Source organism: Carcharhinus amblyrhynchos, chromosome 5, assembly GCF_965287045.1.
Source record: "Carcharhinus amblyrhynchos chromosome 5, sCarAmb.v2.hapA, whole genome shotgun sequence".
Taxonomy (NCBI): Eukaryota; Metazoa; Chordata; class Chondrichthyes; order Carcharhiniformes; family Carcharhinidae; genus Carcharhinus; species Carcharhinus amblyrhynchos.
In genome coordinates this window covers 80,204,927-80,232,747 of record NC_137328.1, presented here as the reverse complement: position 1 = coordinate 80,232,747, position 27,821 = coordinate 80,204,927, and the positions used below count along the sequence as shown (strand labels likewise).

The 27,821-nt window shown below is 42.3% G+C and overlaps 1 protein-coding gene across 1 annotated transcript in view; it reads right to left on the bottom strand.

Annotated features, from left to right (window-relative positions):
- The window catches only part of st8sia4 (ST8 alpha-N-acetyl-neuraminide alpha-2,8-sialyltransferase 4), a 70,886-nt gene that overhangs the window by 6,586 nt on the left and 36,479 nt on the right, over window positions 1–27,821 (bottom strand). Inside the window, exon 4 of the mRNA XM_080189070.1 lies at window positions 26,231–26,524. Within this exon, the coding sequence (XP_080045196.1) occupies window positions 26,231–26,524 (294 nt within the window). The remainder of the gene's footprint in view (window positions 1–26,230; window positions 26,525–27,821) is intronic.

Sequence of the window (27,821 nt, the reverse complement as noted above, 5' to 3'; positions counted from 1 at the left end):
TGCTGGCCAACCAGCGATGCTTATATCTCACAAATGAATAAAGGAAAAATTATGCCCACTAATTGTTCAACGTTTGAAACAGCATTGAAAAGTTAAGAAATAATCAAACAATATAAAAGAATATCTTTGCCTGCAGTATCTATACTAGTCCTCAAAAGAAGGGAACAGCAGAATGGTAAATTAGGAAGTGGTTGCCAGTATCTGCTGGAGTGAGAGCACCATCCTGGCTGCATGCAGACATCAATATGAAGGTACCCATCAAATAACAAAAGAAGGACCCTGTGTTGGCAGGGACATGTTGCCTCCTTAGCAGTATCTTCTTCTGTGAATGCAGCACTATTTATTCAAATCTCTCGTTGTAACGATATCCTCTCATCCAGTCATTCAAGTGAATCTACTTTGCACCTATTCCTGGGTCTCAGTACCTCTTCTGTAACAGGATACCTGAAACTGCATTAATACTCTACTGCAGCAGAAACAAACTTGCCAATGGAAAGAAAAGCTGGACATGCCAACCGATCTACAACCACCAGTTTTCCATCCATGGTGTAAATCAACATGATACTATTGCACAGATTTATCAATGTCCCCCTTTAAAAAGACAGCATTTGATTTGCTTTTTGTTTCCACCTGTCATCTCCCTTTTAAAGATCCATGTTCTGTCATCCTTAAATTATTTTCTTCCTTCAGTCCACTAAGAATTTCACTATTGCAGGTATATTTTGTGAGGTGGAAATGCTGGTGTTGGACTGGGATGGGCACAGAAGAACACTAGGTTAAAGTCCAACAAGTTTATTTAGAATCACAAGCTCTCGGAGCACTGCTCCTTCATCAAGTATATTTCGCTCTATGTTCTTTTCCTTCAATCATAGATCATGGAATCCTACAGTGGAATCCTACAGTGCAGAAGTAGGCCATTCAGCCCATCGAGTCTGACCGATCACAATCCCCACCAAAACCCTATCCCCATAACCCCATGCATTTACTCTAGTCAGTCCCCCAACACTAAGGGGCAATTTAGCATGGCCAATCCACCTAACCCGCACATCTTTGGACTGTGGAAGGAAACCCAAGCGCCCGGAGGAAACCCACGCAGACACAGAGAGAATGTGCAAACTCCAAACAGATAGTGACCCAAGCCTGGAATTAAACCCAGCACAGCAGTCTAACCACAGTGCTACAGTACCTCAAATGCTAGAGCTTCCAAGACGTAGCAACTACAGTTGGATTTGCCACTTCTCTACCTTGTTTGGGGGTTGCACCTTTCTTGCTTGACCTTCTGACTCAGGCCAATGAGGAAAGTGCAGGACAGTGGGGTCCCAAGGCTTCAGTCCAGGGCAGCAGAGTCAGATGAAAGGGAGCCATGTCCCCTTTCTTAGTGCATTAGCTATTGTAAAGTAGGCAAGTTTAAAAGTCCCAGCCTCTTTGAAAAGCCAAGGTAAGTGTTTAGATTGGCAGTCAAGGTCAGATGACCAGTGGGCGGGAATAAGGGGTTGGATTCTAATTGGGGTGGTAGCATGAGTTGGATGTACTGAGGGAGGTCAATTGGGGTTCAGGTTGACCGTGGAGGGATCAGGATGAGTTAAAGAGATGTGGTGGTCAGTGGGGAGGGGCGTTGGGGGGTGGGTGGGGTGGTGGTAGCTGGTAGAATGAGTTGGGGAGCAGGGTATCATTTGGAGATCGGGAGAGGAGTTGTGGATGTCAGCAGGTAGATGAGAGGTGGGATGATAGTTGGTTTCTCATCAGGGTAGTCAGGGGATGGGCCATAGTCAGCCAAGAAAGCTAAATCTTCATCAAGATCTTCATTAACTGAGTTTAGAATTCAGTTCTATGGAATCAGTTGAATTCTTTCCATTACATGTGAATGATTTCCAGTCTTCTTCATGCACACTGGGCAAGATTTTCTTGCAGGGCCCCAATGTCACCAAGTGAGACAGATCAGGGAATGATTTTCCAAGAGGCAGCCTCCTGTTTGGCTGCTTTTAATCTCATCATTTAATTCAGGATGATGGGGGAGCTCATGATGTTGCTGGACCAATCTGAGGTTTTTTTTAATGTTTATTTTTTAGTGTCACAAGTCGGCTTACATTAACACTGCTATGAAGTTACTGTGAAAAAAATCCCCTGGTTGTCACTCTCTGGCGCCTGTTCGGGTACACTGAGGGAGAATTTAGCATGGCCAATGCACCTAACCAGCACATCTGAGGGAGCACATGGAGGAAGCTCACACAGACTCAGGGTTAACTTGCAGACTCTGGGCTGACAGTGACTCAAGTCGGGCATTGAACCTGGGTCTCTGGTGCTGTGAGGCAGCAGTGCTAACCACTGTGCTACTGTGCCACCCACTGATCTGTCCACAGGGCTGTCAGTTTGAGAGAATTGTGCACAGATGAGGCAGCGAGGAGAACTTAAGAGCATCTCCAAATGGAGGCAACCTTGGAGAATTGATAACTAATACAACTTTTAGTGGGGGGCAGGCAGGTGGGTCCCTCCACTTGGAGGGGAATTCCCTCTGGCAGCTTTGGGGGATGAAGCCTCCAACTCTCATGATGCCCAACCCTGGACTGCTGCAGTTGGGCCAACATTAAACAGGTTGGCAGCCTGACAGTGCCGCCAATCAGCACACTGGCCACCCCTGAGAAAATTCCTTGGCAGCAGGGAAATATTGAGGGAAAGTCTCACTAGAGCTCCCCGCTACTTTTGTGACTCCCAGCCCTTCAGAACCAAGAAATGTCACTCACTGCTTCTGAGGAAAGAGCTGTTATTGACAATGCTCACTTTTGTGGTTAAGCTGAGTTAGCGACAAATTAAACAGTATTGAAGACAATTTAAAATTGATTCTTGGAAGAAAAAGTAAAAGCCAATATTGGATAGATCAAAGCTACTCTTTACTGTATGCCTAGCAAGCTGTCAGTAAGACTCCAGGAGTCTCACTGGTGCAACAACTACCAGTCCAATGATTCCATGAGCACTTTGCTGATATTGTATTTTAATGGCCTTAATAAAGCATGAAAGGAAATGTATCTCCTTCTAACTCTGCCAAGCTTCTTTCATTACTGACAGTGGAACTGTACAATCAATGTTTAGTCTGCCCAGCCTGCTGTTGATCAAATCTCCTCTTCACACTAAATGAATCTGAGCCACCGCAAGTAATCATTTTTGTATCTGTTCATAGCATCCCTCTGACAATCCTGAGTTCATATTGATTCACAATTACAGAAGAAATGAAATTATTAGTCTACACTAACATTCTGCCACTACTGCTAGCATTAACCTGAAGCACTTAAAATTTAATAAGTGATCTATTGTTGGTAAAGACTATTTCACTGACTCTTAAGAACTTTAAAATGACCTCACTTTGATCTCCCGCATTCTCAATGATGATGGAAACTTTTTCTGATGGGTGAAAGGGAAGTTTATCTGGGTTTCATTGCAAATGAGTAAGCAAAAGTTTTTGCACTGATCAGACATGAGCTGAAAATGTGAACATGTATGTCCCTGGCACCATTTCAGCAAATGGTTTTTATTCTTCCTGCCAAAGTTTTGCCCACTCACTTAACCTATTTAAATCCCTTCATAGGTTCTTTATGTAAGCTTTCTTTCATATCCATCTCGATACTTTGAACTTCTTGTTCTTTTATCACTGTACAGATTTCTTTACTACACATGCATTATTTTTACTCGTACATATCACAGCTTGTGAGCCAAAAGAAGAATAACAAATTCTGGAAACCCAATATAAAGGAAGAGCATATGAAAAATGCACATAACATCCATCAGCCACTGGAATAAGCTAAATAGTCTGCTGTCATCATGGCTGCAATGCCAGTGTTCAAAGCAGCTTGCAGCATCTCACAACAACGCAGTTATCTGTTCTCTAACACATACTAGGATTGCTGAAGTAACACACTGGGGAGAGCAGCATTGATGCCACAGAGCACAAACCTCCCTCCTTAAATACCACTCTGCCTGTGCTTTTACAGTTAGACAGAGCCAACCAGCCCAGATTGCTGCTGTTCATATTGCGGTATTAGAGTCTAAAGCCTGGCTTTTGACTCCCAGAGCTGCTCAGAGTCATGCTGCAAGGTCCTCTGCAAACTTCCCCACACAGAGTTAGCAATCATCTAACAAGCTATAATGCAGCCATTGGGGTAGCTCTAGCTCTATGTGGGAGCACTATAACAGGCAAAGGCACAGGCATGAAGGCTAATTAGTTGGCTTTTGTATGTAATATTAGATGGTTTGAATAATAAAGTTAGCTTGAGATGTTTGGGACCTGGGGTGTGGGACCTGGGCTTGATTCTTAGCTTGGGTCACAGTCTGTGTCAAGTTTCCACGTTCTCCCCATATCTGCGTGGGTTTCCTCCAGGTGCTCCGGTTTCCTCCCACAGTCTGAAAGATGTGCTGGTTAGGTGCATTGGCCATGCTAAATTCTCCCTCAGTATACACAAACAGGCGCCAGAGTGTGGTGACTAGGGGATTTTTACAGGAATTTCATTGTAGTGTCAATGTAAGGCTACTTGTGACTAATAAATTTTAAAAAAAATGTTTAGTTTCAGAATTTATTTCAGAATAGTAACCAAGAGGATGCTGTGAGGGTCAGTAATCGTGGGTTGGGAAGTTATGAAACTTGGCTGAATCGGGTGTTTGGTTGTGTTCACTAGCACCGCAATCAGATAAGTCAGACAGGCAGCTCTGGAAAGTGACATGTTTATTGCCTCTGCCCTTTTCCCTCCTTCTCAGAGATTAGCCTTATAGCTGCAGCAAGATCTCTGCCCTTGTAACGGTGCTCCAGATGCAGCAAGGCACAGTGAATTGTGCCATGGGCTCTGGAGATCTAAGGTTCCTCGACAGTATTCTAAGCATTGAAACTATTTTATGGGCAGCCCAGTGACCTGTTCAATGACATTTCTTGTAACAGTATATCCCTCGTTATACAAGTACTGCTGACATGTGCGGTTACACTGTGGTGTCATAAACCACACAGTCAATGGATACCTCTGACTGCCCAGTAACCACCCTGACATTCATATGGCTCAAATTCAGATTGTAAAGCAGAATAAACGCATCATCGCAATTCTCAGGACTGTGATCATTGACCTACAAGACATATTGCATACATCATATCAACTGAATATTAAGGCAGTGAAACTCTTTGCAGTATGTTTTATCTCTGAATTAGGATTTAGAAGCCTGTAAAGCAATGTGTGTGTAGTTAATGGTAGTCTGCACCATGGGGTATGCCACTATCCTGGCCATGCATAGTGGCACAGTGGTTACCAATCTTGCCTCACAGCATCAGGGACCCGGATTCGATTCCCAGCTTGAGTCACTGTCTGTGTAGAATCTGCATGTTCTCCCTATGTCTGCGTGGGTTTCCTCTGGGTGCTCCGGTTTCCTCCCACAATCTGAAAGACATGCTGGTTAGGTTCATTGGCCATGCTAAATTCTCCCTCAGTGTTCCCGAACAGGCACTGGAGTGTGGCGACTAGGGGATTTTTACAGTAACTTTATTGCAATGTGAATGTAAGCCTATTTATGACACTAATAAATAAACTTTAAAAACATTCACTGCCTGCTTCTCCATGGAAGAATGTACTGTTTGTCTCATTGGATAGAACATCAATGCCCTCTTTTATGCAGCAGTGAAGGAGAAACTGAGATGTTGGAGCTATTGCCTATTCCACACATAAAGGAGCCATGTGAAGAAGTCTCAAATCTAGGGTCACCTTTACAGCCACTGACAAAACTGTCCCTGTCCTGCTCTGAGGCTACAATTCTGCCCAAAACAGGTGGAATAATTCAGAGAGCACCTCTCTAATGTTGCATAAATTATTCCTTGCTTAAGGTGAGGTAGGAAATTGCTTCTTGAAGATCCTGGGTAGGGATAGCGTCCTGCTGAAAGGACTTTCCTCCCAACTCCCATTCTCTTTGAGCAGCTTCTCCTCTGCTGAAGAACTATTCACTACCGTGGTACACTAACGTCAGGGGTCTGAGCTAGGAAAAAAGATTTTAAAAAACCTGGGGATTTGAGAGGTGATTTTTGAAAAGACTCACAGGATTTCTAAGAGTATAGAAAAAGCTGACTTAGAATACTGCATTACTTAAGATTAAAATGTAGGAGTAGGAGAAGGAGGCATGGATTTAAACGACTGAAGTGTCATTTTTAGAATAAATCATGAAATTCTTCTAGATGCAAGGAATGATTTTACCTACAAGTTTAGCTTGGGGAAGCATGCTGTGCTTGGAGCAATGAGATTGAGTGGAGATCTGACAGAGGTGTCCAAGATGATGACAAGTGTGAATAAATTAGACAAGGACACACTGTTCCAGTTAGCATATCACACGAAGGAATAGGGGGGCACAAATTCAAGATTTTGGGCAAGAATTGGGGTGAGTGTTAGGGACAGACTGCAAGTGGTAATGACCTGGAACTCTCTTCCCATGAAGGTGATGGAAGCAGAGATAATTGCTGATTTCAAAAGAAAATTGGATGAGCATATGAAGGAAATAAATTTGCTAAGGTGTTAAGGAGACTGGGCAGGGCAGCGGGATTGCTCAGCCAGAGCCAGCACAAACATGACGAATGGCTTCTTCTGTTCCGTAAATGATTCTATAATCAGTGGTTGTAGAAACATCTAGAAAGTCTGTGAAAGTAAAAACCTTGTTAAGTTATTTAAGAAACAATTCAATGCTACATGGAGGGGTGTTAGAATCTCCTAGATTAATAAATTAATATGGACCAAACAGTTTTCTTCATCAATAATTATCTAAGGTCCTGTGAACGTGCATGCTTCCAGAGGCTACCTGTCAAATGGACTTATTCCCTACCAGTGTCATACAGGGATGAAGCTTGTGGTTGTCTTTTTATTCTAATCATATGTTAGTCCACACAAGACAATAATAGGTGGCACAGTGGTTAGCACTGCTGCCTCACAGCACCAGGGACCTGAGTTTGATTCCTGGCTTGGGTCACTGTCCGTGTGAAGTTTGCACATTCTCCCCTTGACTGCGTGGGTTTCCTCTGGGTGCTCTGGTTTCCTCCCACAGTTCAAAGATGTGCGAGGTAGGTGTACTGACCATGCTAAATTGATCCTTAGTGTTAGGGGGACGAGCTAGAGTAATTGCATGGAGTTGTGAGACTGGGACCTGGATGGGATTGTGATTGGTGCAGACTCGATGGGCCAAATGACCTCCTTCTGCAGTATATGAATTCTGTGAATGTAATTTTCAGGTTTCTGTATACACAGGCTTTCCCAGATGCTGGAGAAGCTCAGTAAGAAGAACGGTAACATTATAGAAGTGACTTTCAGGCAGTATTCATTTGTAAATCCTTTCCTTGCACCATTATTCTGGCATTCCACTATTTTCTGATTCTGCCTGACTGTATAAACATCAATAAATTGAAGAACAGACAGACCATCATATTGCAAATTTCTTCCACTTGAGTAACTTACGCTACAATGAGCCTGGTTCAGTAGATAAATGCAAGTGGTAGTTGATAAATACTTGACAGCAGGGTTTACAGTAATACATTTTATATTAGCATGTGAATTCACATTTTCAGTGTTAAAAGTATGCATCAACTTATTCATTTAAAATCCTGGGTTAATTTGTCTGACTCAATTCATTGATGCCGTTTGACCCAGACAATATTCCTATTAATTTTGGCTTCGGTCACTGGCAAATTTAGTGCTGGAACAAGTTGTATTCTCAGAACACAGTGCACTGTGAGAATGAAACCAATATAAAAGGCAGCACAAGTAAAGGATCCCAGAAACACTAGAATTAAATACCCATTATGTAGCAATTCTTTTATCTGTAAAGAGATATTCAAAATTTCTGATCAAGGGACTCAAATAACGAAAGTGATAGAATTAATCATTTGTCTGCTGAACCTTAGCATTAAACTGCTGCCTGTACATATTGGTTGGTGAATGTTTTATCTTTCTCAATTGCCGTATTTTCTACAGTAATAGCTGTGCTATCAGATTTGAAATGGAGTGCATGTTGCAGGATCTCACAAGATAGCAGAACTCTGAAACTGTGTCTCAGGTTGGAAGATTTATAATGTTTTACCTTTTAAGATAGAATGATCTTTGAGTGGGAATTGAAAAAAAAATCAGTATTAACGATCTGTTGAGTAAGCATCCTTCCATCTATGAAAGATGATGAACATGCAGCTAACATTTCATTTCAGATGGAGTGTCATCTTATGGCACACCTTTGCTGATGTTTGAAGAGGCCAATCCTTGGGCGACCACACATGAAGTTACCATAAGTGTCATTGTGGATTGTTTTTGGTGCTGGTGTCTGCTATCAAGCTACTGTAGCCACTGGCCATCATGCTGGTGTATGTCAGTCCACAGGAAGTTTCGGCATTTTCTTCTGTCGTCAGCGAGTGACTCCCAGGAATGATAATCAATGTGTAGGACCTTCATGTCATTCTTGCAAGCACCCTGAAGTGAAGCACTGGGCGTTGTACCAGTCAGCTGGCTCTGGTTACTTCACCACACAGAAAGCTCATGGGTGCATTATCATCTTCTATGATGTAGCTGTGCCTGAGCCAATAACGCTGCCTCAATCTGATAAGTGTTAACAAATGTGGGAGCTCTGTGTTTGACAGGATTGCCTTATTCGTGGAGGAGAAGATGCCAAACAGAGTGGGGACTAGGTCACAATATTGTTCACTATAAAACTGTCAGAATTGGAGCAATCAAACTGGACAGTGCAGTGCATCTTGTCATGGTAGGAATGGATGAGACTGAGGAGTTTTGTAGACAGCCAATTTCCCTCATCTTGTAGAGTCCTGCTCTGTGGATGGTGTTGAACACTTTAGTGAGATTTATGAAAGCAAGATAAGAAGGTAAACACCATTCCCTACACTTCCTTGTAGCTGGTATGTGGAAAAGATCATGTCCCACAGTAGATTTATCAGCAGGTACAGCATTCTGTGCTTCCGGATACACTGAGTCTGAAAGTTTATAACCCCAGTAAAGGCCTTCCTTGTGATGTGAAGGAGTGATATGGCCGTGTGGTTGCTGCAGTCACATTTTTTCATTTGTTTTTGAATTGTGTGATAATTCTTGTATCACACATCTTTTTCACTCATTCACAGGATGCAGGCATCGCTGCTTAGACCACGGTTTATTGTCCAGCCCTATTTACCTTTGAGAAGGTGGTGGTGAGCTACCTCAGAGTCATAGAGTCATAGAAGTTTACAGCATGGAATAGGCCCTTCGGCCCAACTTCTCCATGTCGTCCCTTTTTTTAACCCCTAAGCCAGTCTCAATTGCCCACGTTTGGCTCATATCGTTCCATACCCAACTTACTCATGTAACTGTCTAAACTCTTTTTAAAAGACAAAATTGTATCCACTTCTACTACTACCTCTGGCAGCTCACTCCAGACATTCGCCACTCTCTGTGTGAAAAAATTGCCCCTCTGGACCCTTTTGTGTCTTTCCCCCTCAGCTTAAATCTATGCCCTCTACCTTTGAAAAGATATTGACCATCTAGCTGATCTATGCCCCTTATCATTTTATAGACCACTATAAGGTCACCTCTAAGCCTTCTTCACTCCAGAGAAAAAAGTCCCAGTCTATCCAGCTTCTCCTTATAACTCAAACCATCAAGTCCTGGCAGCATCCCAGTACATCTTTCCTGCACTCTTTCTAGTTTAGTACTATCCTTTCTATAATAGGGTGAGCAGAACTGTACACAGTATCCCAAGTGTGGCCTTACCAATGTCTTGCACAACTTCAAAAAGACATCCCAACTCCCGTATTCAATGTTCTGACCAATGAAACTAAGCATGTCGAATGCCTTCTTCACCACTCTGTCCACCTGTGACTCCACTTTCAAGGAACCATGAACCTGTACCCCTAGATCTCTTTGTTCTAAAACTCTCCCCAGTGCCCTACCATTAAGAGTGAGTCCTGCCTTGGTTCGAGCTACCAAAACGCATCACCTCACATTTATCTAAATTAAACTCCATTTGTCTGCCATTCATCAGCCCACTAGCACAATTGATCAAGATCTCATTGTAATGCTAGATAACCCTCTTCACTGTCCACTGTGCATCAATCTTGGTGTCGTCTGCAAACTTACGAACCATACCTCCTAAATTCTCATCCAAATCATGAATTAAATGACAAATAACAGTGGACCCTGCACCGATCCCTGAGGCACACTGCTGGTCATGACCTCCAGTTTGAAAAACAACCCTCTACAAGCACCCTCTGGCTTCTGTCAAAAAGCCAATTTTGTATCTATTTAGATGCGTCACCCGGGATCCCATGAGTTTTAGCCTTATGCAACAACCTACCATGTGATACCTTGTCAAAGGCCTTGCTAAAGTCCTTGCAGACAACACCAACCGCATTGCCCTCATCTACCTTTTTGGTTACCCCCTTCCAAAAACTCAATCAAATTTGAGAGACATGATTTTCCACTCACAAAGCCATGTTGACTGTCCCTAATCAGTCCTTGTGTCTCTAAATGCCTGTAGATCCTATCTCTTAAAATACCTTCTAACCACTTACCCACATCAGATGTGGGGCTCACCAGTCTGTAGCTCCCAGGTTTTTCCCTGCAACCCTTCTTAAACAAAGGCACAACATTCACCACCCTCCAATCTTCAGGCACCTCACCTGTGACTATCAATTCAAATATCTCTGCTCGGGGACCCGCAAATTCCTCCCTAGCCTCCCACAATGTCCTGGGATACACTTCATCAGGTTCTGGGGATTTATCTACCTTGATGCACTTTAAGACTCCCAGTAACTCCTTCCCTGTTATATGTACATCCTCAAGACATCACTATTTATTTCCCCAAGTTCCCTAACATCCATGCTTTTCTCAACAGTAAATACTGACGAGAAATATTCATTTAGGATCTCACCTATCTCTTGTGGATCCGCACATAGATGACCTTGTTGATCCTTCAGAAGTCCTACTCTTTCCCTAGTTACTCTTTTGCCCTTTATGTATTTGTAGAAGCACTTTGGATTCTCCCTTGCTTTATCTGCCAAAATAATCTTGTGCCCCCTTTTTGCCCTCCTGATTTCTCTCTTAATTCCACTTCTACACTCTCTGTACTCTTTAAAGGATCCACTTGATCCCAGCTGCCTATGCATGTCATGTGCTTCCTTCTTCTTCTTGACCAGGGCCTCAGTATCCCGAGTCATCCAGGGTTCCCTACTTCTACCAGCCTTGCCCTTCACTCTAAGAGGAATGTGTTTAACCTGAACCCTGGTTACACCCTAACACCCCTTTGAAAGCCTCTCACTTACCAGATGTCCCTTTACCTTCCCACAGACTCCCCCAATTAACTGTTAAAAGTTCCTGCCTGATACCATCAAAATTGGTCTTGCCCCAATTCAGAATTTTAACTTTTGGGCCAGACCTATCATTCTCCATAGCTATCTCAATAACACTTCTGTCACCTGCCCTTCCTTATTTCCCAAGACGAGGCCCAGTTTTGCCCCCTCTCCATCAGACCATCCATATATTGAATGAGAAATGCCTCCTGAATGCACTCAACAAATTTCTCTCCATCCAAGCCTCCAATACTATGGCTGTCCCAGTCAATGTTGGGAAAGTTAAAATCTCTGACTATTACCATCCTATTTTTCTTGGAGCTCTCTGTAATCTCCTTACATATTTGCTCCTTGATTTCCCGTCAACTATTTGGGGCCTATAGTACAACCTATCAAAGTAACCTTCTTGAACTGCTACTATCCATAAGTTGTCGTTATACCCACAGTACAGCTAGGAAGGGAGTTTCAGGATATTGACCAAACGACAGTGCAGGAATGGCGATATATTTTCAAGACAGGATGGTCAGTGGCTTAGAGGGGAACTTGAAAGTGGTGGTGTTCCCAGGAATCTGCTACCCTTGTCCTTCTAAGTGGTGGGGTGGCATGTTTGGAAGGTGCTATTGAGGAGCCTTAATGAATTGCTGCAGTGCATCTGCAGATGGTACACACTGCTGCTACTGTTTGTCAGTGGTGAAGGGAGTGAATGTTTATGGAAGAGGTAGCAATCAAGTGGGTTGCTTTGTCCTGCTGAGCTTCTTGAGTGTTGTTAAAGCTCATTCAGGCAAGTGGAAAGTATTCCATCACACTCCTGGCTTGTGCCTTCTGAATAATGGATAGGCTTTAGGGAATCATGAGGTGATTTACTAACTGCAGGATCTTGTAGCCATTGTATTTAAATATCTCGCCCAGTTCAGTTTCAGGTCAATTGTAATGATCAGGATGTTGATTGTGGGGGACTCAGCAATGGCAATGGCATTGAATGTCAAGAGGAGATGGTCATTGTCTGGCATTTATGTGGCATGAATGCTACTTATCAGCCCAGGCCTAAACATTGTCCAGGTATTACTGAAAATGGACATGGACTGCTTTATTATCTGTATCACAATTGGTGTTGAACACTGTGCAATCATTTTGAACATTCTCATTTCTGAGCTTATGACAGAGTTTTGATCATTGATGAAGCAGCTGAAGATGGTTAGGCTCAATACACTCTGAGGAACCGCAGCAGTGATGATCTGCGGCTGATAAGACTGGCCTCCAACATCCACTACCACCTTTTTTCTGCCAGGTATGACTCCAATCAGTGGTGAGTTTCCCCTCCAGCACGATTCCTATTGACTTCAGTTTTCTTGGGGCTCCTTCTGCCTTGATATCAAGGGCACTCGCTCTCACCTCAAACCTTGAGTTCATCTCCTTTGTCCATATTTGGACCAAGACTGTAATAAGGTCAGGAACTGAGTGGCCCTGGCAAGTAGACATCAGAACATCATCGTTTTTGTAAAATTAGTTTTAATGTTCATTAGTGTAAATAGAGGCCATTTGCCTGGTGTTCATAGAATGGATAATATCACTGCATCTGAAGAATGCTGAATCCAGTGTGTTATTTAAAGTTGAAATGCAAGGACACAAATGCTGCTTATTAGTTGAAAGTTGAGTCATAGTGTTAGTGTTCTTGGCACTTTATTAGCAATCTGGCATTAAATTTGACTATCTTTCTATAGATCTATCGATCCTATATATCAAATTCTGCTCTTTGGATTCCACACCTGACCAACATTGAAATTATTGCCACTATGCTGGAGCATGCTGCTGGTCACGAGAAAGAAGAAGCCAAAGCAGAAGAGGGCAAAGGAACCAAGTCTAACGCCCTTCTGGCCCACTGCAGCCAACACGTCAAATGTCATAGATTGTATTTCTGTGAAATTAATGAGGAAGTGGCGGGAATGACGTGGACACTACAGGGATTATTTCAGCTTTAAAGAGAGGCTGGTTTGCTGGTTAACGAAGTAAGTGCTGCTTGATAGTAAGGTCAATGACCACTTCCATCACTTTGCTGACAATCAAACATGGGTTGGTGGGAAGGTACTTGGCTGGTTTTGATTTGTTCTACTCTTCGAGGGCAGGACATACCTAGGCCGTTTTCCACTTTGATGCCAGTGTACTGGAATAGTTTGGCTCGGGCTGTGGCTGGTTTTGGAGCACAGGTCTTTAGTATTATTACCAGGGTGTTGTCAGGGCCCAGGGCCCACAGCCTCTGCAATATCCAGTGCCTTCACAGCTGTTTCTTGATAGCTTATGGATTGGATCAAATTCACTGAAGACTGGCACCTATGATGCTAGCAACCTCGGGTGAAGGCCGAGATGAATCATCCAACCGGCACTTCTGGCTGAAGATGGTTGCGAATGCCTCAGCTCTATCTATTTGCACTGATGTGCTGGGCTCCTCCATTGAGGATGGGGACATTTGTGGAGCCTCTCCCTCCTGTTAATTGCTTAATTGTCCATCACCATTCATAACTTGATTTTGCAGAATTGCAAATCTTACATCTGGCCTGGTTGTTTATAGGGTCACTAAGCTCTGCCGATCACATGCTGCTTCCGCTGTTTGAATTGCAAGTTGTCCTGTGTTGCAGCTTTACCAGATTGACATCTCATTTTTAGGAATGCCTGGTGCTGCTTCCTGTACTCTTCACTGAACTTGTGTGAATCCCCCAGCTTGATGGTACTGGAAGAGTGGGCACATACCAGATCATGAGGTTATAGATTGTGGTTAAATACAATTCTGCTGCTGCTGATGGCCACAGCACCTCATGAGTGCCCAATTTTGAACTGCTGGATCTGTTCAAAATCTATCCCATTTACCATCGGTGGTGGTGCCACACAACACAATAAAGGGTATCCTCAACGTGAAGGTGGAACTTTGTCTCTACATGGACTGTTTGGGTGTTAGGCCCACCAAAACTCTCACTGGCAGATGCATCTGGGACAGATAATTGGTGAAGATGAGGTGAAGTAGGATTTTCCCTCCTACTGCACCTGCTGCAGTCACAGTTTAGCTGCCATATCCTTTAGGACTTGGCCAACTCATCAGTTATGGTGTCACCGAACCACTCTTGGTGATGGACATTGAAGTCCCCCAACCAGATTACATTTGGTACCCTTGCTACCTTCAATGGTTCTTCCAATTGGTGTTCAATCTGGAGGAATTCTCATTGCAATAGATGGTAACCAGCAGATTTCTTTGCCCATGTTTGCATCTCCTGTAGAATGGGGTCTACTTGCTAGCTCACATGGAGAAGATCATATTATGGCTCTAAATGGAACTTTCTTTGTTTGAACAGTTGAGCTGGGAACCCATCTTTGCCTGGCACCTGCCAGGCATCTCATAGAGTTTTACAGCACATAAAGTGGCCCACTGGCCCATAGTGTCTGCACTGGCCATCAAGCACCTATTATAATCCCATTTTCCAACACTTGTATGCCATTGTGACTCAAGTGATTTTCTAAATGCTTCTTAAATGTTGTGAGATTTCCCTCCTCCACCACCCTTTCAGGCAGTGAGTTATAGATTCCCACCATCCTCCAGGTGAAAATGCTTTCCTAGTATCCCCTCTGAGTATCCTGCTCCTTACCATGAATTTATGCCCCTTGGTCATTGACCCCTCCATTAAGGGACAATGTTTCTACCTATTTGTCCCTCATAATCTTGTGCACCTCAATCAAGTCCCCCCTCAGCCTTCTCTGCTCTAAGGAAAACAACCACAGCTAACCAGCCTCTCTTCAAAGCTGAAATAGTCCCTGGAGTGTCTATGTCATTCTCACCACTTCCTCATTAATTTCACAGAAATACAATCTATGACGTTTGACGCGTAGGCTGCAGTGGCCCAGAAGGGCATTAGACTTGGTTCCTTTGCCCTCCTCTGCTTTGGCTTCTTCTTTCTCATGACCAGCAGCATGCTTCAGCATTGTGGCAATAATTTCAATGTTGGTCAGGTATGGAATCCAAAGAGCAGAATTTGATATATAGGATCGATAGACCTATAGATATATACTCAAATTTAATGCCAGATTGCTAACAAAGTGCAAGATCGCTAACACTATGACTCAACTTTCAACTAATAAGCAGCATCTGTGTCCTTGCATTTCAACTTCAAATAACACACTAGAATCGGCATTCTTTAGATGCAGTGATATTATCCATTCTATGAACACAAGATAAAAGGTCTCTATTTATACTAATGAACATTAAAACTAATTTTACAAAAACGATGATGCTCTGATGTCTGTCCTGTGCATTGCTGCTCTCAAAATCTTCAATTATTTATACCAAAAGTGGTAATTAATAACCTTTACATTTTCCTAGCTTTATTTCTTTTTATAGATACGTGACAACAAGCAACTCCAGCTAATCTAAAAATGGCGTCCTTTTTCATTGAGCACAGGTTTCAAACGAAGCTGCGATACTTCACCATGAAAACGCAAATTCGGAGCACAGCCAAGTCTAAAATTCCAGAATTCGGTGAAAAATCAAGAACCTCAATTACCAGCAAAAACTAAATAAACAGCAATTGTTACAAACTGCCTTGGAGTATAGTCATTCAGGTATTCCTTGTACATCAGCTTTTCGGCGAACATTGCTAGCCAACAGTGAATAAAAAATACAAAGAAACCCAAACACTGGTGTTTCTTCAATGTTGTGATTCACTATAATGAAAAATAGTATTAAGCCAAACAGTATGTGGCAGTGAACTGATGCCAAAACTATGAAACTGCAATAATATTCACTATATATTTCCCTCGAGGTGTTTTTGTTAAGTAAACGTACCAAGGGATATAGAGGGATCAGTCATGATCTAATTGAATGGCAGAGCAGGCTCAAAAGACAGAACAGCATACTCCTTCTTTCTGTGTTCCTAAAGGCATCATTTGCTGCAGTACCGCAACAATAGGAAGCTCAGAGTTCCATCTCCGCATTGAACAAGTCTTTCACCTCTGTAATGGAGCACAACATTGGAAACTCATTAAATTAACTGGCCCTATTTAAATTGACAAGCAGATGGAGAGAACACATTCTGAGCCATTACACCATCAAGAGCAGCGAGTTCCTCACAGTGGAGCCTACACCTTACTTAGGCTTTTCCTCTGAACTCCTCCCCTGCCAGATGAACGTGTAATGTTTTTCTTTCAGTGATTCACTCTCGGTCAACCTGGTCTCTTGTAGGGAAGCCAGGTCACTGTTCAGCTGATCAAGTTCCATGTCTTGTGTGTGTTATCAACCAGCTGTCAACCCTGTGGAAGTGGTCTGTAAATCTATTTGGGTTTCTAACTCTCTTTCCTCCTTCAATCAAACTTTTGGTAATTTGACCACTTTCTCTGCATGTGGGTCGATGTCAAATTTGATGAAAAATCAGTTTCAACTTTCTCAATAAATTAACTTGTTTTTCCCTGTAAGATGAGGTCCGAAAGACCTGGAGGATTAACTGTTCTGGTCTGCTTAAAGAAGTTCAGAATAGGTTTAACAAGGCAGATGGTATATCTTTGTCCTTCAGCTAGAAAGATTTTGCTGATAATCAGTGATGATTCTGTGTTTTTTTAGAGAGGCAGAGGGAGGGGTGTTGTGTTTCCAGGCTACAAGATTCCTCCTCATCTACCCCTGGTGCTCTTCAACATATTTCACGAATTTGACCTTGAATTGTCAGCAGCACCATTGCACTGACGTGCGACAGAGTGTAAGTTACAGCTGGACTGGCCATATTTTGCTTCTGTTCCAAATCCTGGTGGGATTTCAAAATAACATCTTTCTGTTTCATGCTGTTAAACATAGGGGAATAGGCTGACTTGCCTAAAGATCTGCAGAGCTCATAACCACTTTCTTGATGCTCCTATTTAATCTGCCTTCTATCCCTCTTGAATTGACTGACAATTTTTGAATTGGGAATTGTGCAACCCAGGTGCTTTATGGAGATGTGAAATGAAAGTTGCCATTATCCCCCGAGGACCATGGACTGCTCTCTACCTTTGAGAAAGAGTTGACTGGTGCTGATTTAATCAGAGGGTCACCACACCTGAAGCAAGGGGTAAGGTTGAGGGGCCTCCATGGATAAGCTCAGCCAGTATGGGAGTTGAACCCACGCTGTGTCGCTTTGCATCATGAACCAGCTGTCCAGCCAAATTCTGGAGAATTCCATCAGACATCCCTAAAAGAGGGGTGCTGAGATGGTGAAAGTGGACAAATGGGTTTCCCTTGGAAAAACATGGCATCTGTGATCCAGCTAAAGGATGTTACTGCTGTCACAAACATTACAAAAAGATGCAGCAAGAAAACACTGATGCTGAAAGCAGTGGCCAAGTATGATGCTAGAGTGCTATTTCATTTAGATGCTTTACAGAGAAAGCACTTGATCTGATTCTCATAAGAGGAGCTGAGAGCAGAATCCTTTGGTATCAACAGATGCAAATTCAGGCCACCAACTAAGGAAGTAGCTTCATCTGACATAGTTGACATCTTTGTCTCTCATTCCTCCTTTTACACATTCCTTAAAACCTATCTCTTTGACCATTTAGTCACTTATTCGAATATCTTATCTAAGTTGTTTGTTCACTTGAAGTTGAACATATAAGCAAATGGATTCCATTGCACTCATTTCAACTGTTAAGATCAATAGTGATAATTAGGGGTTAGCACTTGGAAAGCCATTGTAATCCAGCAGGGATCAATAAGTGTATTGTTTGCAAATTAGTACTGACACTTTTTAGAAGTTGGAATCATGCCTAGCACAACTGATGGTTGTGGAGGTTTCAGGTTGTTGGAGGTCAATCATTTCAGTCTTGTGAGGAATTCCGCAGGATAGGATACTAGACTCAGCCATCTTCAGCTACTTCTTCAATTACCTTCCATCCACCAGAAGTTAGAAGTAGGGATGTTCAGTACAAATCATGACTTCTCAGGTACTGAAACAAATGCAACAAGATCTGGACAACATTGAGTGTTGGGCTGACAAGTGGCAAGTAACATTTGCACCACAGGAGTGCCAGGCAATTAGCCATCTCCAACACGACAGAGTCTAACCATCTTCTTTTGACATTCAATGGCATTACCATCACTGAATCCTCTACTATCAACATCCTGGGGGTTATACCATTGACCAGAAACTGGGAAAGTGATGGCCTAGTGGTATTATTGCTAAATTATTAATCCAGAACTCAGCTAATGTTCTGGTGGACCTGGGTTCGAATCCTGCCACGGCAGATGCTGGAATTTAAACTCAATACAAAAATAAGTCTGAAATTAAGAATCCACTAATGACCATGAAATCATTATCGAATGTTGGAAAAATCCATCTGGTTCACTAATGTCCTTTAGGGAAGGAAATCTGTCATCCTTACATGTGACTTCAGAGCCACAGAAATGTGGCTGACTCTCTATTGCCCCTTTGAACAAAGGCAACTAGGGATGGGCAACAAATGCTAGCCAGCCAGTGATACCCATGTCCCATGAATGGATATAAAAAACAAATTAGACTAGCCATATAAATACTGTGGCTACAACACCAGGCCAAGTGGTGGTACTTTGTAGAGAATTCACTCCTGCACACCCAAGACCTCTCTGTCATCTTCAAGGCACAAGCGTGATGGAATACTCTCCACTTGCCCGGCTGAATGCAGTTCCAACAACATTTAAGAAACTCAGCATCATCCAGGACAAAGCTGCACACTTGATCGGCACCCTACCCAATATTCATTCACTACATCACTGATGCACAGTGGCAGAAATGTAGGAACTTACCAAGGCTCCTTAGAGAACACCTTCCTCTACCAATTAGAAAGATGCATGGGAATACCACCACCTGCAGGATTCCCTCCAAGACACACACTATCCTGACTTGTAATTATATCACTGTTCCTTCACTGTCACTAAGTCAAAATCCTGGAACTTCGATGGCACAGTGGTTAGCACTGCTGCCTCACAGCATTAGGGACTGGATTTGATTCCCTGCTAGGGTCATTGTCTGTGTGTCTGCACATTCTCCCCATGTCTGCATGGGTTTCTTCAGGGTGCTCCGGTTTCCTCTTACAGTCCGAAAGACGTGCTGCTCAGGTGCATTGACCATGCTAAATTCTCTCTCAGTGTACCCTAACAGGCACCGGAATGTGGCAACCAGGTGATTTTCATAGTAACTTCATGCACTGTTAAAGTAAGCCTACTTGTGACACCAATAGATAAACTAACAAACAGGGTGTTCCTGCAACACATGAATGCAGCAGTTGAGGAAGGCAGCTCCTTCCCAAGGGCAATAAATGCTGGCCTCATCTGTGACACCCACATCCTATGGACAGCTAAATAATCATTTTAATTTTTAATATGGTCATGTTCAGTTTGAATGTTCTTGAACACACATTCAACTGTTTGATAATCCTCTTTGCCTTATCCTTTTGCACTATTAAATGCTATTGGGGAAAGGTATTTACAACGTGACTTCCTAAAGTTTCTTGATATGCTCCAGGCTTCTTATGAAACTTGTAAAATAAACGGGGCTGTAATCTGATATTTGTTGTGCATTGTTGTTAAGAATTCAAAACCACATGTGTTTAGGAACTATCAGGGCAAAGAATTAAATTATTAATGTGCCACTTTATCTCCTGAAGAACATTCTTACAAGCAATATCTTCCATTCCCCTGTGTTCCATTTTAGTCGGCCCGTCATGGTGCTACTCATGGGCAGACTATAACCTGGAGTATGGTGTGATATGTTTATTGTGGTTTGTCTTAAGCCAAAACACATTAGTGGTTTGTTCTAATGTAACAGCTCCACTGAAGCAATATATCCTGACTGACAAGAAGATATTACTCGTATATTGGTAGCATCATGTTTAAGTTAATAGACTTGTAATCCTGAGATCTGGGCTAATAATTCAGAGAAAGTGAGCATTCAAATCCATCCACAGTAGTTTGAGAATTTGAGCTCACAAAAGAAAATCTGAAGATAAAAAGAAAGTGTAAAGCTGCTGGATTGTCACAGAGGCTAGCTGATTCACTGCTTTTCTCGAGGGAAGGAAACCTGCTGTTCTAAGCTGGTCTGGCCTTTGTGTGATTCAAATCTAACATCAATGTGCTTGACAACTACAAAAGCAAATACTGCAGACAGGAGAGAATTTAACCATCACCCCTTCACATTCAGTGGCATTATCATCACTAAATCTCACACAATCAACACTCTGAGGGGTTACCATTGACCAGAAACTGAACTGCTCCAGTCAAGTACTGCGGTGAAAATCTGAAATAAAAAGAGAAAATGCTGGAAATGTTCTGCAGGGCAGGCAGCATCTGTGGAAAGAGTTAATGTTTCAGGTCGATGACTTTCATCATAAGTTCGAATGGAACTTCTAACGAGAGGTCAGAAGTTAATAACTCTCTCTTTCCACAGATGCTGACGGATCTGCCAAGTATTTTGAACATTTTCTGGTTCACTCAGAACTGTCCTCTGAAATGTCTAGACAGTTGTGTAACCAACATCTCAGCAGCATTTGCTGAACAATCAGTCAAGTTTTTAAAATGCTTCAAACAAGCTTGCTACAAGTGACATACATTCATATACAGTGATCCATTCGCCTTTTTAAATTACCCAGTAGTAAGTGTAGTCGATAGTTAGCTCCCCATTCCTAGCCAATCAGAATCAACTTTCTAACTGAGGTGTTTCCTAGTGTAGTGTCCTAGATCCAACCATCTTCAGCTACTTCCATCAATGTAACCAGCAATGCTCACATCCAGTGAATAAATAGATTTTTAAAATGCAGCCTTTTCTCTTGTAGCTTAAATTGTTGTGATTGTTTGAAATTTGGCACCTTTAGTTTTTCCTGATGTGTGCAAGACAAAAAGCTTTGGCAGTGTGTCTCTTTTCAGTCTGTCACTGTCTTTCTTGCTTCTTAAACTATGGTAGCCAGAATTGGACAAAATACTTGTATTGAGGTGAACTCAGTGCTTTATAGAGGCCCAACATAATTTCCTTGTTTTTGTACTCAATGCCTTTTGTTTTATTAAGCCCAGGATTTTCCTATGAGGAAAAATTATATAGGCTAGATTTGTTTTCCTGAGAACAGAGGAGGCTGATGGGTGACTTGATTAAGGTGTACAAAATTCTGAGGGCCTTAGACAGAGCAGACAGAGAAGACCTGTTTCCCTTGGCAGAGAAGTCAATTACAGGGGGCCACATAGATTTAAAGTGATTGGTAGAGGATTAGAGGGAATATTAGGAACAACCCTTTTCACCCAGGGGTGGTGGGTATCTGGAATTTGCTGCCTAGTTGAGGCAGAAACTTTCGACCCTATTAAAAGGTACCTGGATATGCACCTGAAGTGCTGCAACCTGCAAGACTATGGATCGAGTGCTGAAAGGTGTGACTTGAGAGGTGGCTAGGGTCCCTGTGCTTAGCTTTTCAATAGTTCTAGCAACCCGCATATCTCATAGCCACTTTCTCAACTTGCCCTGGCACTTTCAATGACTGAGTACATATCTCCAAGGCCCTCTTTAGAATTATTATATTGTCTCTCCTTTTCGTTCCTACCAAAATGTATCACTTCACAGTTCTCTGTATTAGATCTGCCCCAATCCGCCAGTCTATTTCCTTGTGAAGTCTATCACTATCCACCTCACAGTTAACAATACTTCCAAATTTTGTGCCATCTGCAAATTCTGACATTTCCAATTTTCTATCCATGCTGCCATTGTCCTTTTTATCCCACTAGCTTTAACTTTGTTGTCAAACCTATGATGTGGTATTTTATCACAAAGTCTTTTGAAAGCCTGTGTATAACCACATTAACTGCATTACCAGAACCCACTCTGTTATCTCACCAGAAAATTCAATCAATTTGGCTAAACAAGATTTGCCTTTGCCATTGAGAATTGTTGAACAACCTTGAACAACCAAGGCCACAGCTATGTTATTCAGGAAATGCATGCAATGATCACGTTACACCATTCTTAGCTCATATAGCAGAATTCAATTTTAGAATTGGCGCTGTTTAATTTGTCAAACATTACAAATACTGGTGCTTTGGGCTGACGGTAAACCTTCTTCTGAGCAGTCAACATTTTATAGCGCCTAGTTCATTCAAAAATACCGCTGATGTATCCTTACAGATAAGCAGTTAAAGAGAGAACTACATTCTACTGAGTTGCCTCAATGTCTCTAAAGATTGTAAAAGAAAGATTTTGCTGATTTACTGGATTCCCTACGGTCACATAAGACATTGCTTTATGTTTTAGAGATAGTCTGGGAATGGTAGTTTTGTACAGAAATTCCCCTTGTCAAACGTCATGACTCTCCACACGTGGAATGAAAACTGTGGGTTGAATGAAGGAAACTTGTTTCTACTCAGTAATTTTACAGCCTTAAAGATAATAACGAGTCATCACTGAGAAAAGGCATGTGGGTATCTCCCCTTATCATTAAGGGATTTTGGGGGAATTTTGCCGAACGTACTTCCTCTTTGAACCAAAAGGTTAGAAGAATTTCTTTCCAAAAAAGAAATTTGTAAAACAAAAATTGGCAGACAGACAAAATAATGATCAAGAACCATGAAATGACGAAGCCCAATTATGCATTAAACATTTATTCATTTGTATGTGTAACAGAACAAAATGTTCGACGAAAATGCACTTGCTGCACTTCAGATGCAGTCCTGATTCTGAAAACTTCCTGAACACTTGATCCACGTTGCTGAAGTGCTCCTCCTTAGTTTTCCTAGTAATTGTCCAAATAAACTGCTCCACGAGGAGAGCCCAGTAACAGATTGTTCACTGTTCTTTGAAAGATTGCCGGGCTGGAGGACAGCCCAAAATCCAGATGATTGCAGTTGAACAACCCCCCATTATGAGTGTTAATCGTGACATACTGCTTTGAGTCAACTTCTACTAAGTATTGCTGGTAGGCATGACTCATGTCAAGCTTTGACAACATTTTTCTTTCAACAAGGATTGAAAACAAATCTCCCACCCTTGGCAGCAGGTAACATCTAGCTTGGAAGCCTGATTAATAATACTTTCGTAATCTCCACTTATGTGCATTCAATCATCTCTTTTAAGAACAGGAAAAACTGGAGTTGCCCAAGAGAGAACTGAATGGGCTCAATGATTCCAAGCCTCTGCATTTGCTCCATCTCATTCTCCCCTTTGCCTTTCCTAATATAAGGCATCAGCCTAGGCTTGAAAAAGCAAGTAGTCTGAGGACCTACAAACAATCAATTTACCAGTTCATCTTTGAACACCTCAGGGTGTTTCTGGATCACAATCTCTGTCACCTGTTGTGCTTAACTCCAGTTCAATAGAGTTTTTCAGGACCAGTCACGCCCTAGGAGACTCAGCTCCTTCCCTTTCACCACTAGGGGGCCTGTTCTCGCTTCTTTGTTGTTGATGCAATGTCCATCTCCAACGCCCCAAGCAATGGTATGATCTCTCTGGCATATGTCCAAAGTTTGATCCCTGTCTGAATAAGTGCTGGTGCTTGCTCAGAGCGCCAAGTCCTCTTGAAGTCCTCTCCTCACTAATTACTGATGCAGACACTCCTGTGTCCACCTCCATCTTGATTTGTTTACCATCGACCTCCACTGTAGCATAGATAGGCTCTGCACGCCCCTCACTCATATTAAACATATCGTGAGCATGCTCTTCTGCCTGGTCTGAACTTTCCAGGTGACGCACTGCTGAGTGAGGCTTTTTTGAATTGTCACTTCTTGCTACATGACCCTTCTTGTTGTAATGGTGACAAACAGCATCCATAAACTTGCAATGATTCGCACAGTGTGACCGTTCACACCTAAAACACTAGACTGTCTTTACCTTTTTACTTTCAGCCTCTTTCTATTCTTGATGCAGTGCATCCACTAGTAAGCCACCACTGTCTTCTGAATACCTTTTGCATTGCCGGCAGCCATTTCCATGCCCCGAGAAATTTCCAGAACCTTCTGAAAATTAAGTGTGACTTCTCCCAGCAAATGCCTTAGGATGCTATCCTCTGTCCAGAAGCATGTCTTCCAAAACTGTCCCAAACTCACAATGTTCTGAGAACTGGTGTAATTTAGCAACAAAGTCAGCTACAGGCTGCTCTTTCTTCCAAAAATGACAATGGAGATTGAAACATTGCACAATTGCTGAGGGCTTAGGATTGTGGTGATTCCGGACTAATGCAACCAAATCCCCAAATGGGCCATCTGCTGCTTTCTGTGGTGCAGCTATATTTCTTATTAGCTTGTAAGTCTTTGTTTCCCCATATCCACCCACCCAACCCCACCACCACCGCCCACGCACCCCCCCCCACACACACACACACACACGCACACACACATATAAATACACACATCCACTCACTAACACAAGCATCCGCATATAAACACACACACACACAAACACACACATCTGCAAATAAACACACAAACACACATCCGCACATAAATACACAGATCCACACACTGACACACACAGCTTCATAAAAACATACACAAACACACAAGCACACATGCACACATCAACATAAACGCACAAAATCCAGATACACACACGTTCACACTCACCAAACAAACACACCCATACAACATACATCCAAATACAACACACACACACACACACACACACACACACACACACACACACACACACACACACACACACACACACACACACACACACACACACAGGAGAACTGAGCGCTTTTTAGCCTCATCTGCAATTCCTTTTGCCAAGAGAAAGTTTCACATTTAGGCCTCTCAAGATGGCCTACTCCTGCTCCTGGTTCTTATAAACCTAGTTCTCATTAAGTCCAGTCTCCATTCCCTTCCATAAACTCACTGACAGTCCCGCTCATAACCATGGTGCTGCTAACTTGTTTCTTCGGTAAAACTCACAAGAAGCTGCTGGTTTGAGCACTGGATCATTGCTCATGTCGCAAACTAGCTGCTTACTATACATATCTTCATGGTACCTTGCTGAATGTCAAAGTGGCACATTATGTTCATTTCTCCATTCCTTTTTACAGTACTGTTTTCTCTTCAACACCAAAAAATGTGGTAACTTCAACCACAAAGGATCGTCAACCATGCTAATAAATTCCAACTATCTTATGTACAAAGAAAGATCGAAATACAACAAGAACTCAGAAGCGGGGGTAGTGGCTAGCACACAAATCCCTGGTAGAAAACTAAATCCGCAAAACTCGCGCTACTAATGATATCACCTTGCGCATGTGGACAACCATTACAAACAGCAGCAAATGCACTTAAATAAGACGATGCTTATAATAACATTCTACAATAAGGTGTATGGCGAGTGATCTTTTAACTTACACCGCCTCTGAACATGGCTGATAAATGAGTTTATGGTCAGGGAAGATTTCAATTGCAGAAAATTTAAATTATGTTATCAATCATAAGCCCTTTGTACACTATTTCACCAAGAATGGATTAGTTTTTGTGCATTATTCAAAATAATGCCAGGTTCCAATCACATTCTCCTTAATGCCGTCTATTTTTTATCTCATTTGATGCTGGGAATGTTGCAAGTTGACCCTTTTCAATTCAAGTGCTAGGTGGAGAGGATGAATGGTTTGAATGGAGGTGACATTATTTATATTGTCAATCAGCTCTCATACGGTAAAGTTTTGCAAGATCCCATCCTTATTAATCCAAACATTTTTTAAAATCAAATTGCTTGGATTAAACTGGGGTACTTCTGAGAGACTTTAAGGCATTTTTTAAAATTCTAATTGTTAGACTTTAAATGAATTAACAATAGCAGATGAGTATTTAAGGTTTCTAGTTCAGTGTCATACATCCCTGACCAGCGTATATTCAAGATGCTCTCTGCTTCATGGTAGCCAAGTGTATAACCAATCTAGTCTGGGCCGTGTGATTCTTACCCTCGGACAGCATGTATGAGTCGTAAGGATGGATAGGCTGTCTGAATGTTCAATCTGTTCTTCAGGATCAGCTCGTTTACATATTCAACATGTTTTTCTCCACCTTTAACCATGAACGCGGGGATCCACAGAACACTGTCGTTCAACACTGCCAGCCTGTCCACAAATTTCTCTCTGTCTGTCTCACTTTGAAGACTTCCGAAAGCTCTCTGCACAACCGATGGATTCATTGTGACAAAATCAGATTTGAGTCCAACATCATCTGCGTATTCCACAAGGGGTGCAAGATTACACCTACAACAAAGAACATCACTTTTAGCTTAAGATCTTCTTCACAATCGACACATTTATTAATATTTAGGAATGAATTAAAAACTGGAAATAATCAAAACTGACTGAAACAACCAATATTCTTTCATATGAGTTCTATTATATTTTGTATCAAAAATAATAATCTACAAAACACAATGAACCAGAAATTAATTTGTGCCAACATATGGGTTCAGGAATCACGATTTGCGGTCTGTCCTCGCTGGATTGAATCGAGGTGAGCAGCAGGCAGACTTCATATCCAGCTCATTTACCTGATTATAACATGCCCACAAGTGGCTCCATACTGGTCTCTAATGCACCGCTGGCAGTCTCTGCACAGGTCAAGGAATCAAGTAGTGTTCTGAAGAAACTACGTCTGCAAACAGTCTTTCTGTTTTAAAACTGCAGAATTTCCTACATATTGAAAGCTGTAGTAATGCACTGCAGACATTGGAGCATTGAAGGAGGAGGATGTCACATCAGGCCAGAGAAGCAGCCTCCCATTTTAGTCACTCTGCCCAGGATGCACAGGTCATAGAGGTGAAGGCTATGCTTCCATAGGGAATGGGAACACATGACAAGGGGGTATAATGCCTAGAGTGTGGCATAGCAGCAGGACAAATGAAAGTTTCAATACCTCATTCAAGCGGTCAATCTGTGAAAATGTATCTGCATCTGCAAATCACAGTTCACACTGCTGAAACCACCTTCCTGTCACAAGATACAAGCAAATTACTGGAGTCCGAAACTGAAAGAAAAAGTGCTGGAAAATCTCAGCAGGTCTGGCAGCATCTGGAAGGATGTTTCAAGTCCAAATGATCCTTTGTCAAAGCTGTTTTTCTCTCCTTACAGATGCTTGCTGCCAGACCTGCTGAGATTTCCCAGCTTTTTCTCTTTTGGTTTCACCTTCCTGTCACCCTGCCCAATGAACCATGTCCCCATCATTCACCCAGCAGCAACCCCACAACCAGACACTCAAGATTCACTCCCAACATTCTTACACTGCCTGTCACTCACACACATACACACACACCTTCAAATCATGCCAGGTACAGACACACTTCTACTTGCCTGCACAACTTTACAGCTATGGCAGGCACATCACCTCACCACACCAATGTACAATCAATGACATTCTGTCCTCTTGCACTAATGATCCATAGGACTGCCAAAGAAGCACTATGTGCCTCAGTGCACTGGAAGAGATGAAATAACAGGACTAATAGGTGAGGCTGTGACACAGTGGTATTGTCACTAGACTGGTAATCCAGAGACCCAG